This window comes from Mastigoproctus giganteus, chromosome 2 (assembly GCF_048544385.1).
Source record: "Mastigoproctus giganteus isolate SK-2022 chromosome 2, ASM4854438v1, whole genome shotgun sequence".
NCBI lineage: Eukaryota > Metazoa > Arthropoda > Arachnida > Uropygi > Thelyphonidae > Mastigoproctus > Mastigoproctus giganteus.
In genome coordinates, this window is record NC_143576.1 from 141,751,454 (window position 1) to 141,764,062 (window position 12,609).

General features: G+C 41.2%; 1 protein-coding gene across 1 annotated transcript in view; it reads left to right on the forward strand.

Moving 5' to 3' along the window:
* Positions 1 to 12,609, forward strand: part of LOC150089623 (1-phosphatidylinositol 4,5-bisphosphate phosphodiesterase epsilon-1-like) — a 634,994-nt gene that overhangs the window by 93,782 nt on the left and 528,603 nt on the right. Inside the window, exons 7-8 of the mRNA XM_090390053.1 lie at positions 10,074 to 10,231; positions 10,479 to 10,521. Coding sequence (XP_090246179.1) covers positions 10,074 to 10,231; positions 10,479 to 10,521 — 201 coding nt within the window. The remainder of the gene's footprint in view (positions 1 to 10,073; positions 10,232 to 10,478; positions 10,522 to 12,609) is intronic.

Consider the following 12,609-nt stretch of genomic DNA (forward strand, 5'->3'; position numbering starts at 1 on the left):
ATACACAGCTAAATATAAATTAGCAAATTTGCAATAGCGGCATCGTTTAAGTTACATCTCATATTGTGAATACCTTCGCGACGAGTTGCCATGACATTGCACTACACCGAAGGAGAAGACTTGTTACTTATTCTCAGTGGATACCACCACATAGGGGTTATTTTGTATTTGTGTGGGATAATAACTCGACTATACAGTTGTCCCTATTAGACTTAGAAAAGCAAAAAGGTAGAGGGAAAGTAATAGTAGGAGTGGAAGAGGAAAAGAAACGGTGTAGAAGAATGAAAGGGACAGTAACTCACACCACTCAAAAACTCAAACTCCTCGAATAGACAACGCTTCCCCAGTGGAGAAGGCTGTTGTTACCTATTCTTGGAAACTCCGGACATCATCAGGCTTCTCCTGGTGCCGTTTCAGGGCTATTTGGCCCTTCTTCGGTGGGTGGGTAGGTACCCAAGTAATGTAATGATGGCAAAACAGTTGTGAAGTATATCTTCACAATATGAGAGATGCTTGCTGGTGTATGATATGAGATTAGACTGTGTATTTTAGTGCAATTGCATCATTTATACACAGCTAAATATAAATTTGCAATAGCGGCATCATTACATTACTTGGATACCTACCCACCCACCGAAGAAGGGCCAAATAGCCCTGAAACGGTGCCGTCTGGGTGGTGGTATTCTCTGAGAATAAGTAAGAACAGTCTTCTCCTTCGGGTGAAGCGTTACTTATTCGAAGTAGTGCAATGTCATGGCAACTCGTCGTGAAGGTATTCACAATATGAGATGTAACTTAAACGATGCCGCTATTGCAAATTTGCTAATTTATGTTTAGCTGTGTATTAATGATACAATTGCACTAAAATACACATAGTCTAATCTCTTTCGCAGCTTGAAGCCCTAATGCATTAGATGTTCTTGTATATTTAACAACCCTAACACAACCCTTATAGTTTTTTAGGCTCTCTTCCCTGGCATTAGCTACTCGCTCACTTGAAACGTTTCTGCCCCCAGAACATCTAGATAATATGTCCAGCTGGGGAAACAGATAAGAACTCTTGAGGTATGTGCAAGAGTTACTTTAACCAATATTATCAGATAAACGCGTGTAAGTACAAACTAGCAGTTTCCCTGAACCTTTAAGGTATGCTCAATAATACTGGCAAAAACTTTTGCACCACCTTTGTTTAAGTGTATCCCGTCTCTGCAGAACAAATTCCTTCTACCTACAAGTGTGGGCCATGCTGATAGAAGTTTCCCCCCCCCCCCAAGCCTTGCAGAGTCCTTCAAGTCTTGAGTTAATCTATAAGGCTTTTAACATATAATCCCTCCTATCGTGTCTGGGCAGAATTGCAGACACATAGACATTGTGGCCTAGCTCGCGGCATTTCCTCAGCATGGTCCTGTATTTTTCCAATAAATCGTCAGATCGTGTACGTTTAATTAATTTTAATTAATTAATAAGTTTAATGTCATTAGTCCCCACATGAATAATAATATTCTCTTTACCCCCCTTAAAATCTGACAATCTGTTGGTGACATCATTAATAGTTGCTTCCGGCAGACATACCCTGGTTCTGCTCCACCTATCCTTATTACAAAAAATATTCCCCGTTTCCCTGACAATGGAGTCTCCTAATAAAACAATGTCCTTTTTAACCAGAGTAATTTGCACTTGTTTTTTCTGTTTTGAGACCCCAATCGGGTGTGCATCACTTGGTAGATTGCTGGAGTCTTGAGTCTCTGACGAGCTCCCAGATGCATTATTCTCGAGGACAAGCACACGTTTTTTTAGTGAGTCAAATTGTTTCATCAGTACACCAAATTGTAATTTAAGAGGTGCACTCCTTACATCGATCACAAAGAAAAGAATCCCCATTGAGCTATGATTAGTCACCAGATTGACCTTGGAAAACATTCCACAAGTTCCACAACGGATTAAATCTAGACTCACCGGTAAATCGCCATCAGCTATTTCCGTGTGAGTCACGATACCATGTGACGTGTTGAAGGCAGATCTCTTAACTACCATTATAAAATTAGCTAAATATCAATGAAACTTAACTTTAAAAAATTATATCTATAATATTATAAAAATCAAACTGTTATAGAAAAACCTATAACAAAATAATCCAACAATATCTAAATAAATCAAATATTGAAAAGCACTAATCAACAGTAATCCAATCCACTTAACTGAGGAGCTCTGACGAAGCGCGTCCGCTCACCTCGAATGCCAACACTCGAATGAATTTATGATTACATACTTAACATAATGAACCTTATACTGTAATTTGGATTAAGAATTCTTGAGAGAAGAATTTTTTTTTTTTGTTGGAGAGATTGTTTCCGTTACTTGATCCCCTTCCCTTTGTGTTTCATCTTTATCAAATTTTGGAGCATTAAAACATGTAAAGTAAATAAAATGATAACTGATTCTACACTGCTCGATATAATTAACAGAACAAGAACAAAACGTTTTTCGTGAAAAGTGTCGCCGAAGACACTGTTCATAATAAAATAGGTGTCCCATTTTGGCGTACAAACAGATTGCAGACGTTATTTCATCTGGAGACAACGAGGAATACGGTGCCATCCCTCCAACATCAGAGGAAGGGACACTTATGGTGGAGGACTAATCCGAATAACTTCGAAAATCCGAAATGGATGCAAACATGGTGGGAGAACCACACGAAAAAGACAGTGACCAGCCTGAGGTGCTACAACTTGATTCTGACTGCGAACAAGTTAACCCTGAACACCAGATCCATACTCAAGAAGTTAAACCGACACCTTTTGGCTAAAATAAAAAATCAAAATCAAATAGTCCCTAAATCAGATAGCGCAACTAGAAGCCAGAGCTCACCAAAGGACGCTCATGATGATCCTGGCTCCCTACAAAAAGGAAAACAAGTTGAAACCAAGCCAACGGATCCCCCCCCGTGGACCCTGCACTCCCAGAGGGACCCCCCTTGGATCAAGCACGCACTCTCGAGACAGCCCTAGACGACCTATTTAGGGACCTGAGAAACAGAAGCTCTGCAGGCCCCAGAGGCCAAATTGTTACTTTATGAAATAAAATGGAGTCCGTTTTATTCCAAACATAGCTTAGAATCCGAAATATGCCACAGCGCCTCCATCCTATGCAGATGCGCTGAGGACACCGGCTTAATGTTACCACATAGTCACCCAACCAATACAACCCAAGGAGAAATCCACCACACGGCCACCTAACCGTGTAGTGTTGAGACCCCTTAATAAAGAGGACAAACATTCTAGTGAAGGCATTAAGCAGGCAATAATTGATAAACTCTCCGATGACCTAAGGACCACGAAAATAATATCGGTACGAAAGACAAGGAATCCAGGAGTGGTCATCGAAACAGAGACCACAGAGGAAATAATAGCCAACCCCAAGATCGCAACCCTAGGGCTCAGAGCTGAACTCCCAAGAAGGAAGGGCCCTCCATCCTTATATATGACCTATTTAAGGATATCAAACCCGAGGAGGTCGCAAGAGAATTATTTGACAGAAATCTGTCCAAACATTTGCCAGATCGAAATGTAAATGATCATGTGATGCTCAAGCACACCATCAAGACCAAGTCCTCGAGCACAGTCAACTGGTCTGTAGAACTGAACCCGGTAGCTTGGCAAATACTTATAAATCAGACTAGAGTTTATATACATTGGGACAGCCACCGATCCCGCGAACATGTGGCTATCATCAAATGCTACAACTGGTGCAAGTTCGGACACATGTCGCAAACATGGTCCCAGGCTGTTGAACCTGCGGCCGCTGCACTGGCAAGGGCCACAACTTCACCGACTGCCCAAATAGAAGCACAGACGCCATTTGTGCTAACTGCAGAAGTCAGAAAATGGATGCCTCCCATTCCCTCAGAGACAGCATGTGTCCCACATACCAAAAATACAAGAGCTTGACCCAATCCAGAACAGATTATGGCACCACACCATAAACAATTCAACACTAAAGTAATCAAATTCTTTCACTAAATGCTCATAGAACCAGGACAGTGGCCGACCAGGTCAGGATGAAAGCCGACGACGAAAATATAGATATCACCATACTCAGCCGCCAATCAAGTAAGGGGATACGCCTACAATACAAGATCATACAGCCTGAAAATGAAATTCCCTGGGCCGCTATTGTGGTCAGAAACCCAGATATAACAGTTACCAGGATCACTCACCTCGGTACGGCCTGGGCACATATCTCAGCACTGGGAGCCTTCTACGTCGTAGCCCTTTATTGCCCCCCTGGAGAGGACATAACGATGGATACAAGGTACCTAGAACCATGTAACAAATATCCTCCTCAACCAGAAACTAATAATAGGAGCGGACGTGAACTGTAGGTCAAGGCTTGGTACAGCCATACCCCGGACAGGCAGTGGACAAGGAATGTGCAGCGCCTGGAGGAATTCCTAGCAACATCAACGATAACAGTGCTAAACCAACATAATCAACTACCGACGTACTGCATCCTACGATGGGGATCAACCATCGATGTCTCCCTAGCCACAATATCTCCCTAGTCTGTAATATTGCTGGCAATATAACAGACTGGACGGTTCAGGATGCCTGGAACAACGTCCGACCACAGGGTCCTGACCTTCCAACTCAACAGGGACAATCATAGACAATATCCTGAGAGAAAAATGCTACATAGATATGCGCTGAACTCTGCAAACTGGAACCAGTTCAGAGACACTCTAATAGCAGAAAAAGACACACAACAAGCTGCAATTCAAACAAAACAAGACCCTGACTCAAAAAAATAGTCACAGCGATCATCACTAAAGCAGCAAATGCTGCCATAAAAAGAAGAAAACCTGCCTCAGGTGCTGTACTATGGTGGAGTCCGGAGCTCCAGAGGCTCCGAAGAGAAGTGCAGGACAAACGCAAAGCATTCCAGAGAGCCAGACGCTCCTGGCCTCCCCCTGAATTGGATGCACTGCGGGAAATCTACAAGGAGGCCAGAAACCAGTACACTTCGCTCAAACGCAGGAGTAAACAACTCTCGTGGGAAAATCTGGTAACCACTAGCAACACTGACCCCTGTGGGGGTCTACAAAGTAACTATTAATAAACTCCCCAGGGGAGAGGTAATTTCAACCATCATATCACCACAGGGAGATGTTACTAATTCTTGGGAAGCATCTGTCAACAATATTTTGGACGCAACCTTCCACCCTCATGTAGACCCGCAGACACCCCAACAAATCAAGATGTGCACAGAGAATGATGACTACTGAATAGAAGACAGGGAACCGGATTACACAATAGAGGAATTACAAGCGGCTGCGCACCTTATTAAAAGTAAGAAATGTCTGGGTCCGGACCTCTTGGAGCCGGAAATCATCAGGAAGGTGGTGGAGATAGCCCCCGATATGCTACTGAACCCCTTCAATCTATGTCTCCAAACTGGGACCTATCCGAACGACTGGAAAGAAGTAAATATTAAACTCATAATTACAAACCCGACAAAACCACCAGACCAACCGACTTCCTACAGACCAATAGCTCTACTAACAATCTGCCGTAAACTCTTGGAACGACTCCTGTTAACCAGAATACAGGCAAATCTAATGTACCCAAACAAGTAAATAATTTTTTTTTTTTCTGTTTATACTCCGGCACGACAACCAAGTCAGTAGAGTTTACAATAAATCGTCAATACAAATATTTATCGTATTTAGTAGTCACGGGCTTGAACCCCGGTCCACTCAAGGTACGCGTGCCATGCACTCTCGCTCCTGACCACAGGGCTACAAGTACGGCTTTAGACCGGGAACATCGACTATGGATGCCCTGAAGAACCTCTTTACATGTGCAGCTGCCACATAAAACAAATACTTCCAGGCTATCTCTATCGACTTCGCTGGGCGTTCGATACCCTTTGGCGGCCGAGCCTCCTGGCCCGGCTCCGGAGGACTGGGATGCCAGGCAACCTCTATGGAGTAATCCAAAGCTACCTCTCCAGTAGACTCATCATGGTGAATGCTCCATATAAAATACTCACCAGAAAAATCAACAGAGGCTGTCCATAAGGCTCCGTTTTAGGACCCACGTTATGGAACATCGTCTTGGATGAATTCTTAAATACCGATATTGGAGAGGTGTTTTCACGTCTTTGCAAACGACCTCATCCTGATGATAGAGGCAAACAGCAGAATCCAGCTGGAAAGAAAGGCAAATCATGCCCTTAAAATCCTACAAGAGTGGACCAATATCCACTTCTTTAGGATCGCTGCAACCAATACGGACTCCATGCTCCTCAAGGGTGCCCTAGATTACAGGAGACCCCCAAAGATTAAGATTGATGGTGTCATACTACGACTTTCCAAGGAACTTAGATACCTAGGAGTAATACTGGACTCAACTCTCTCCTTCCAGGCACACTTGAAATACATCCGTAAGAAGATACGGGGCTATACAGCGCTTGTTACCAGAGTTACAAAAAGGGACTGGGGATTGAAAAAGAACACCCTCAAGCTCTCTTACAAAGCCACCTTCCTGCCGATAGCTACCTATGCTTCCGTTACCACAAAGTTATCATGGCTGTAAATCGCAGAATCCTCGACTCTATCCACAGAGCCATGCTGCTCGCTATAACATGGGCCTGCAGCACAATTAGCACGCGCTGGCGGGAACCCTACCTTTAGACCTCGAAGTAGCTAAATGTGGAGTATTATATGAACTGTCCAAGGGAAGAGCCTGTACCTTCGCCGGCTTCGATGCAAATCCTACCACAAACCATTTGACTGAGAAAAAGAGAATTACAAATCACCTCATGCAGACCTGGCAAACCAGATTTGAGAATTCCCCAAACAATTCTTCCCCTACGTTGTAAAACTCTACCCAATGGCTCCAGCATGGTTCACGCCGGGACTCCCCGCGACCTTCCTGCTATCAGGACATGGTGCCTTTAAGGCTAAGCTTACAGCCCTGGGCATTACAGATGACCCTACTTGCTGCTGTGGAGAGTTGGAGAGCTGACCCCACCCCATGCATGATTGTCAAGCTTTATGATGACCTCCGCTGCCAGCTTATCACCCGGATCACCTTTTTGCCCAGAGATAGAGAACGACACCTCCTGGACGGGAGGCAGGAATATATTGCCTTCTCCAAGTTCGCTGAAGACTTGTACAGAAGAAGACGGGACCTGAACGCACACTAGCCACATAATGGCTAGAAGCCAAAATGTCCATAACATCAAAGATGACCTACCGAGCAACCATGAAAATAGACAAAAAATCTGAATGAAGGATGAATAGCAGCCATTCTGCCAATCTGAACCAAGCACTAGCCTGGCTCTCCTTTAACACCCCTTCCTGGCAGGGAGACGAGACGACCAGTCGCCTCGCCCCGCTGTACCCCACCTTTCCTTCTGGTGAGGCATGGGCATGCCTCACTGACCACCTGGGGGAATCTCCTCTGTCGCCCCCATACTTCTGCCTCCCCTCCCCCACTGTACCTATACACGACACAAACGCACTACACACTAAATTTAATCTAGCCGAAAAATAATCTTCGCTCTATCTCGGCCTAATTATCCCACGCACTGCCCTGCTCCTTCCATATGAATGCATGCACACGTGCTGTATGCAAACATCCAAAGGATTACGGCTGCTTCACTGTGTATATGTGCATATAGATGTATGTTCTTATATGTGTACATAAGTCTTTTTTTTTTAGGTCCTCGCCGCCGAAATCTCAGGAAATTACGCGGCAGGACCTGCCAGAGTAACTTAAGTCTACCGGGTTTCTGGTCTGCCTCCACGGGACGAAGGTGGAGCAACACTGGGCTCCAGCAGCTAAATGACCAGATGAAAAACGGTACAAGACCTTACACAGATACAATACCCACACACTTAAATCTCTGGCATTCCCAGCAAACTGGTACACCCACAAATAAAGCAACGCGGAGATGGGGGAAACTCCTGGTGCCGCATGACAACAATATACCTTGCACCTTACGGTGGAGGCGGTGTTTTCGTGTGGGACGGAATAATGATCAATGGCTGCACCTATGATAAATTATAGAATAGGTTATTTTGATAGTTAATGTCTTATAAAATAACATGAAAAAAATTGGATGTCTTATGCAGTTTCTAAAATTTTATTCTTTATGTTGCTTCAAGGAGAATGAATATTTAGCAAATCGAGCATCATTCAGTAATTTTTTTTTTTTTTTTTTTAACCAAAGTGTAGAAATGCTAAAGAAATCCACGAATGAATAACACTAGAGTGTTGGGGAAATATCGCTAAAAGAGGCTGGAGTCAGTTTAGAATGATTCAAGGTATGGTTGGCCATCAGAAGCAATAAATTCTGAAACAATTGCCATCGTTGAAGAAAATATTTTTGAAAACAGAGAGACTAAAGCGTCTGAACTTGAAAATGTACTTAACATTTCCCATGGCAACATTTTAACAATGATGCATTGGTATTTGGAAATATTCCAAAGTTTGTATAAGATGGGCTCCCAGAAATCTTTCCATTTATGACAAACATCAAAGAGTCGAGTTATAAAAAGAAATTTAAAATTGATTCTTGCTGATTGATATAAATTTTTATCCTGGTAGATACTGTTGATGAAACTTGGCTACATTCTTATAGTCTGAATCCAAATTAGAAAGCATTCAATGGACGCACAAAGGATCTCCAGCCCCGAAAAAGTTGAGCCCAATGCCATCAGCTGGAAAAGGATTGGCCTCAATTTTCTAGGGCACAAAAGAATTCTTGTTAAATGGTTACCTTGCATCTAAAACTGTGATATCAGAGAAATATTATGCTAGCTTTATGCCAAAGTTAAAAGCTGCAATTCGGAATAAAAGGAGGAGTAAATTTGGGTCATCGGATTTTGCTTCTCTATGAAAATACACCAGTGCACAAAGCTCGAGTTGCACAGGCTAAACTTCATGAATATGGATTCGAACAATTAAACTACTCCCATGTTCAGCACAGATCTAGCTTCTAAGTGACTGTTATTTGTTCCAGAACCTTAAGTCTCATCTTCGTAGAAATTTTTAAAGATGAAGAAATAAAAGCGAGTGTGAAAGACTAGTTTGATGCCCAACCTGAAGAACTTTTTTTAAAGGATTAAATTTATTGCATATTAATACAATAAGTGCATTAAAGTTCCACAATTCTACACTGCCAGATTTGATTTTAAAAAGGAGTATTATAGAAACTCAGATTTTTAAAATTCTCTGTTGCATCTGAACCAACTTTCTTATACTTTTTTTTTTTTTTTTTTTAAAGCTGAGCTAAGAACTCTTTTGCATAGTAGCCAGTAAATGATATGAGAAAGGAAGTATTCTACCATTGGATAAATGATAAGTAGTAAGAAGGAAATATTATTATGTTTAAGCACGTTATAGGTTTCTTGCGTTTCAATTATAACCTATCGATATAAGTACATCATGCATTACTTTGGTTCTTCTACAGTATCCTCATATGTCACTTTTCCATGTTGTTGCATGCATGATAGGGGAATTCTTTGTTCATTCTCATTGTTGGAGTTGTTTCTCTGTATATATATATAGTAACTACTTCGCAATGAAAAAGAGAATTGACTGAAGGATTTACAGCATTTACGTGCGAGATGTGAAATTAGCGAAATTAAAATAGAAGGAAGTATATTAAAATTCTGCAGAACGATTGGAAGAATCTATACTCACTAATTTATGCATGTTTCTTAAAAATATATTTAATGAATATAGTAGAAGTAACTGTTTATTATTGTTAAAAGTTTTTATCAGTTTTTTTTTCGCACAAAATATTTACTTCAAAATAGAAAAGATCAGGAATAATTATCATAATTATTGCTATTACAATAATACGAATTATTTTTCTCATCAGCTGTTTTATCAAAAGTTTAAACAGCGTTAAAAATGTATTTCCTTTTTCTTAGAGAAAAGACTACGGAGAAATTTTCAAGAATATTTCTTCGCAATCTTTGTAGCTCGTGAAAAGATATTCATGTTTGATTTGAATCTAATAGTTGGAATGTTATTTTTAGTCAGTTCTATTTCTCCTTCCAGAAGAACCGATCGCCCCACCTACTCCACTTATGGACTCCGCTGACGACACGTACATCCTGGAAACATCACTGCCTCCATCTAGTGTCGTGGATAGCAACAACAGAACCATCGGAGCTTCTGTAGAAGCCATTGTTCTTGAAATGTTGAAGACTACAGAGGTTCGTTGTTTTTTTTTTTTTTTTTTTTTTTTTAATTATTATTACATATGCAATAAAAGAAGTAGTTCATTTTATTTCCATCGCTAACGTCTAAGATTAATAAATAATGGATTTCATCGTACTACAAAGTATGGTTTTGAGTGTGCTAATGTAATATAATTGCCCTAGAAAATTTAGCCTGAAAATTATTTAAAAAACACTATTATACTTTGAGCAACCTGTTTCAGAACACGTTTTATTTTTTTAGGGTTTGCTATTAAAACAGCCTCAACAAGAAGATATTTCAAAATGTGAGGTTCAAGCATAGTAGGCATTAGTTACTGTATATATGTGAAAATTATATGCATGCATGTATTTTTCTGTTTTGTATATATCTAGAGGCGGACAAAAAAACTGCATCACTTGTGAATTTTTCAAATAATGTGTTTTGCGCTGCATTGTGTGTTGCAGAAATATTCGAAATGCATTTGTTAGATGGGATATATATCTCTGTAAATAAAATCCAATAAAAAGACTCCACCTGATATACGTAATTGCCATAAATATCTTCCCAAAGGGTAAAATATTTACGTGTGTACAAACTGATTTTATTGCATTTACGTGTACAAACTGAAATGACAAGTTAACGTAATAGTATTATGTACTGTAAATCAGCAAAATAAGTCCTCAATATTTTGTTGTTCCTTCTCGAGCTGCAATTACAGCCTTGCAACGATCTGGCACAGAGTTAACTTCTGGATATAAGGTTGCCCAATTTCGTGGTACCACACTCTTACAATACGCTCCTGCAGATGAATCTTGCTCGTTGACTTCTTTTGAGCAATTTTAGACGACATTATGTCCCAGCAATTTTCATTAGGGTTGAAATGTGAAATGTTGCCGGGCAAGCCGGTCCAACACTGTAATGCCAGCATTTCTGAGGTATGACTGCACCTTAAGGGATATAAACAAGGGAACACATTGGTGTGAGTATGTTTTAAGCCTTGTGAGACAAGAAAACAAACTCATCATTAAATCTGAATAGCGTAAAACTTGCCAATTTTTTTTGTGTGACAAGGTGCCGAGTCCAGCTGAAAAAATGCAGTTTTGGACGTCTGTGTGGTGATCCTTAATAACGGTTTCAGGCACTCCTCCAAGATAGCAGTGTAGATTTCTGTATTCGCCGTAACGTTCATAAACTTAACTCGCTTCACCCATTTGCTTGTTATGCATCCTCAGACCATCTGGGAACTTTACAGTCGGTGTTATGCAGTCAGGATGGTATGCCTCCGATTTTCGTCTTCTGACATATCGCTTCTCATCCCAGCCATGCTGAATTTCGATTCGTCAGAAAAGATGACGGTGTCCCATTGCTCTTTTGTCCATGAAACATTCGTTTTTGCCCAAGCAAGTCGCTTCTTCCTCATTTGTTGGGTGAACAAAGGCTTCCTCTTGGGCCGATAGGCATGCAGACCACATTCCGAAATCAGTCTTTGGATAGTTCGTGCACTTGTTTCAACAGGAGAGGCCATCTGAAAGTCCAGTTTTAGATCAGGAGCACATGGCGATTAAGAAGGCATAGCCGTTTCAAATATCGATCTTTGGAAGGTATAGTCACTCTGTTACGGCCTCATCCAGGTCTTCTCTTGACATCACCAGTTTCCCGCTTTAATTTCAGCACCCAGGATACTGTTGAGAGCCTATTTTATCAGCGATAGCACCCGTAGAAAGCCCTTCCTGGGACAGAGCAACAGCTACTTTTTTTTTTTTCTTGGTGTCCACTGAACATATGGAGCCATGCTTACACCTCCGCAAAACAGCATACTAATGAGCGTGTATGCCCTTCCAACGCCGTATTTATTGAAACGGCTGATGCAATATCTTGCAATTACTCTCTGATGCAATAGAAGCATTATCTGACGCAATACCTTTGCTTTGCGACAAACAAAATGACTGTAATCAAAGAATATCTTATACGTTTCACTACAAATGTTACTTATTTTTAAGGTTATGCAATTTTTTGTCCGCCACTTTGTGGTATGTATACATGTATATATTGTGTTATTGTAAATTAGCATTAGTAGAGGCATATGATGCAAGAATGCAAGCTTATGCAGCACTAGCCAAAAAAAAAAAAAAAAAACCGCTTCCATTTCACCCCTCCGTTCGTTCCAAACACTTGACCAGTTGTTGTTATTTGGTTTTTAGGAGCATTAGAAACTAAGGTCATATTGCTCCGGGGATATGCGGTGGTCATTCCCTGACCTTTCCGTATCCTCCGTATTTGGTGGTCACGGGCTCGAACCCCGGTCTAATCAAGAAGCGTGTGCTACACACTGCTGCTCCTGCCCACGGAGGCGCCTACTTGTCCAGCTCAGCCTTAAATTTATTTAGGCTAT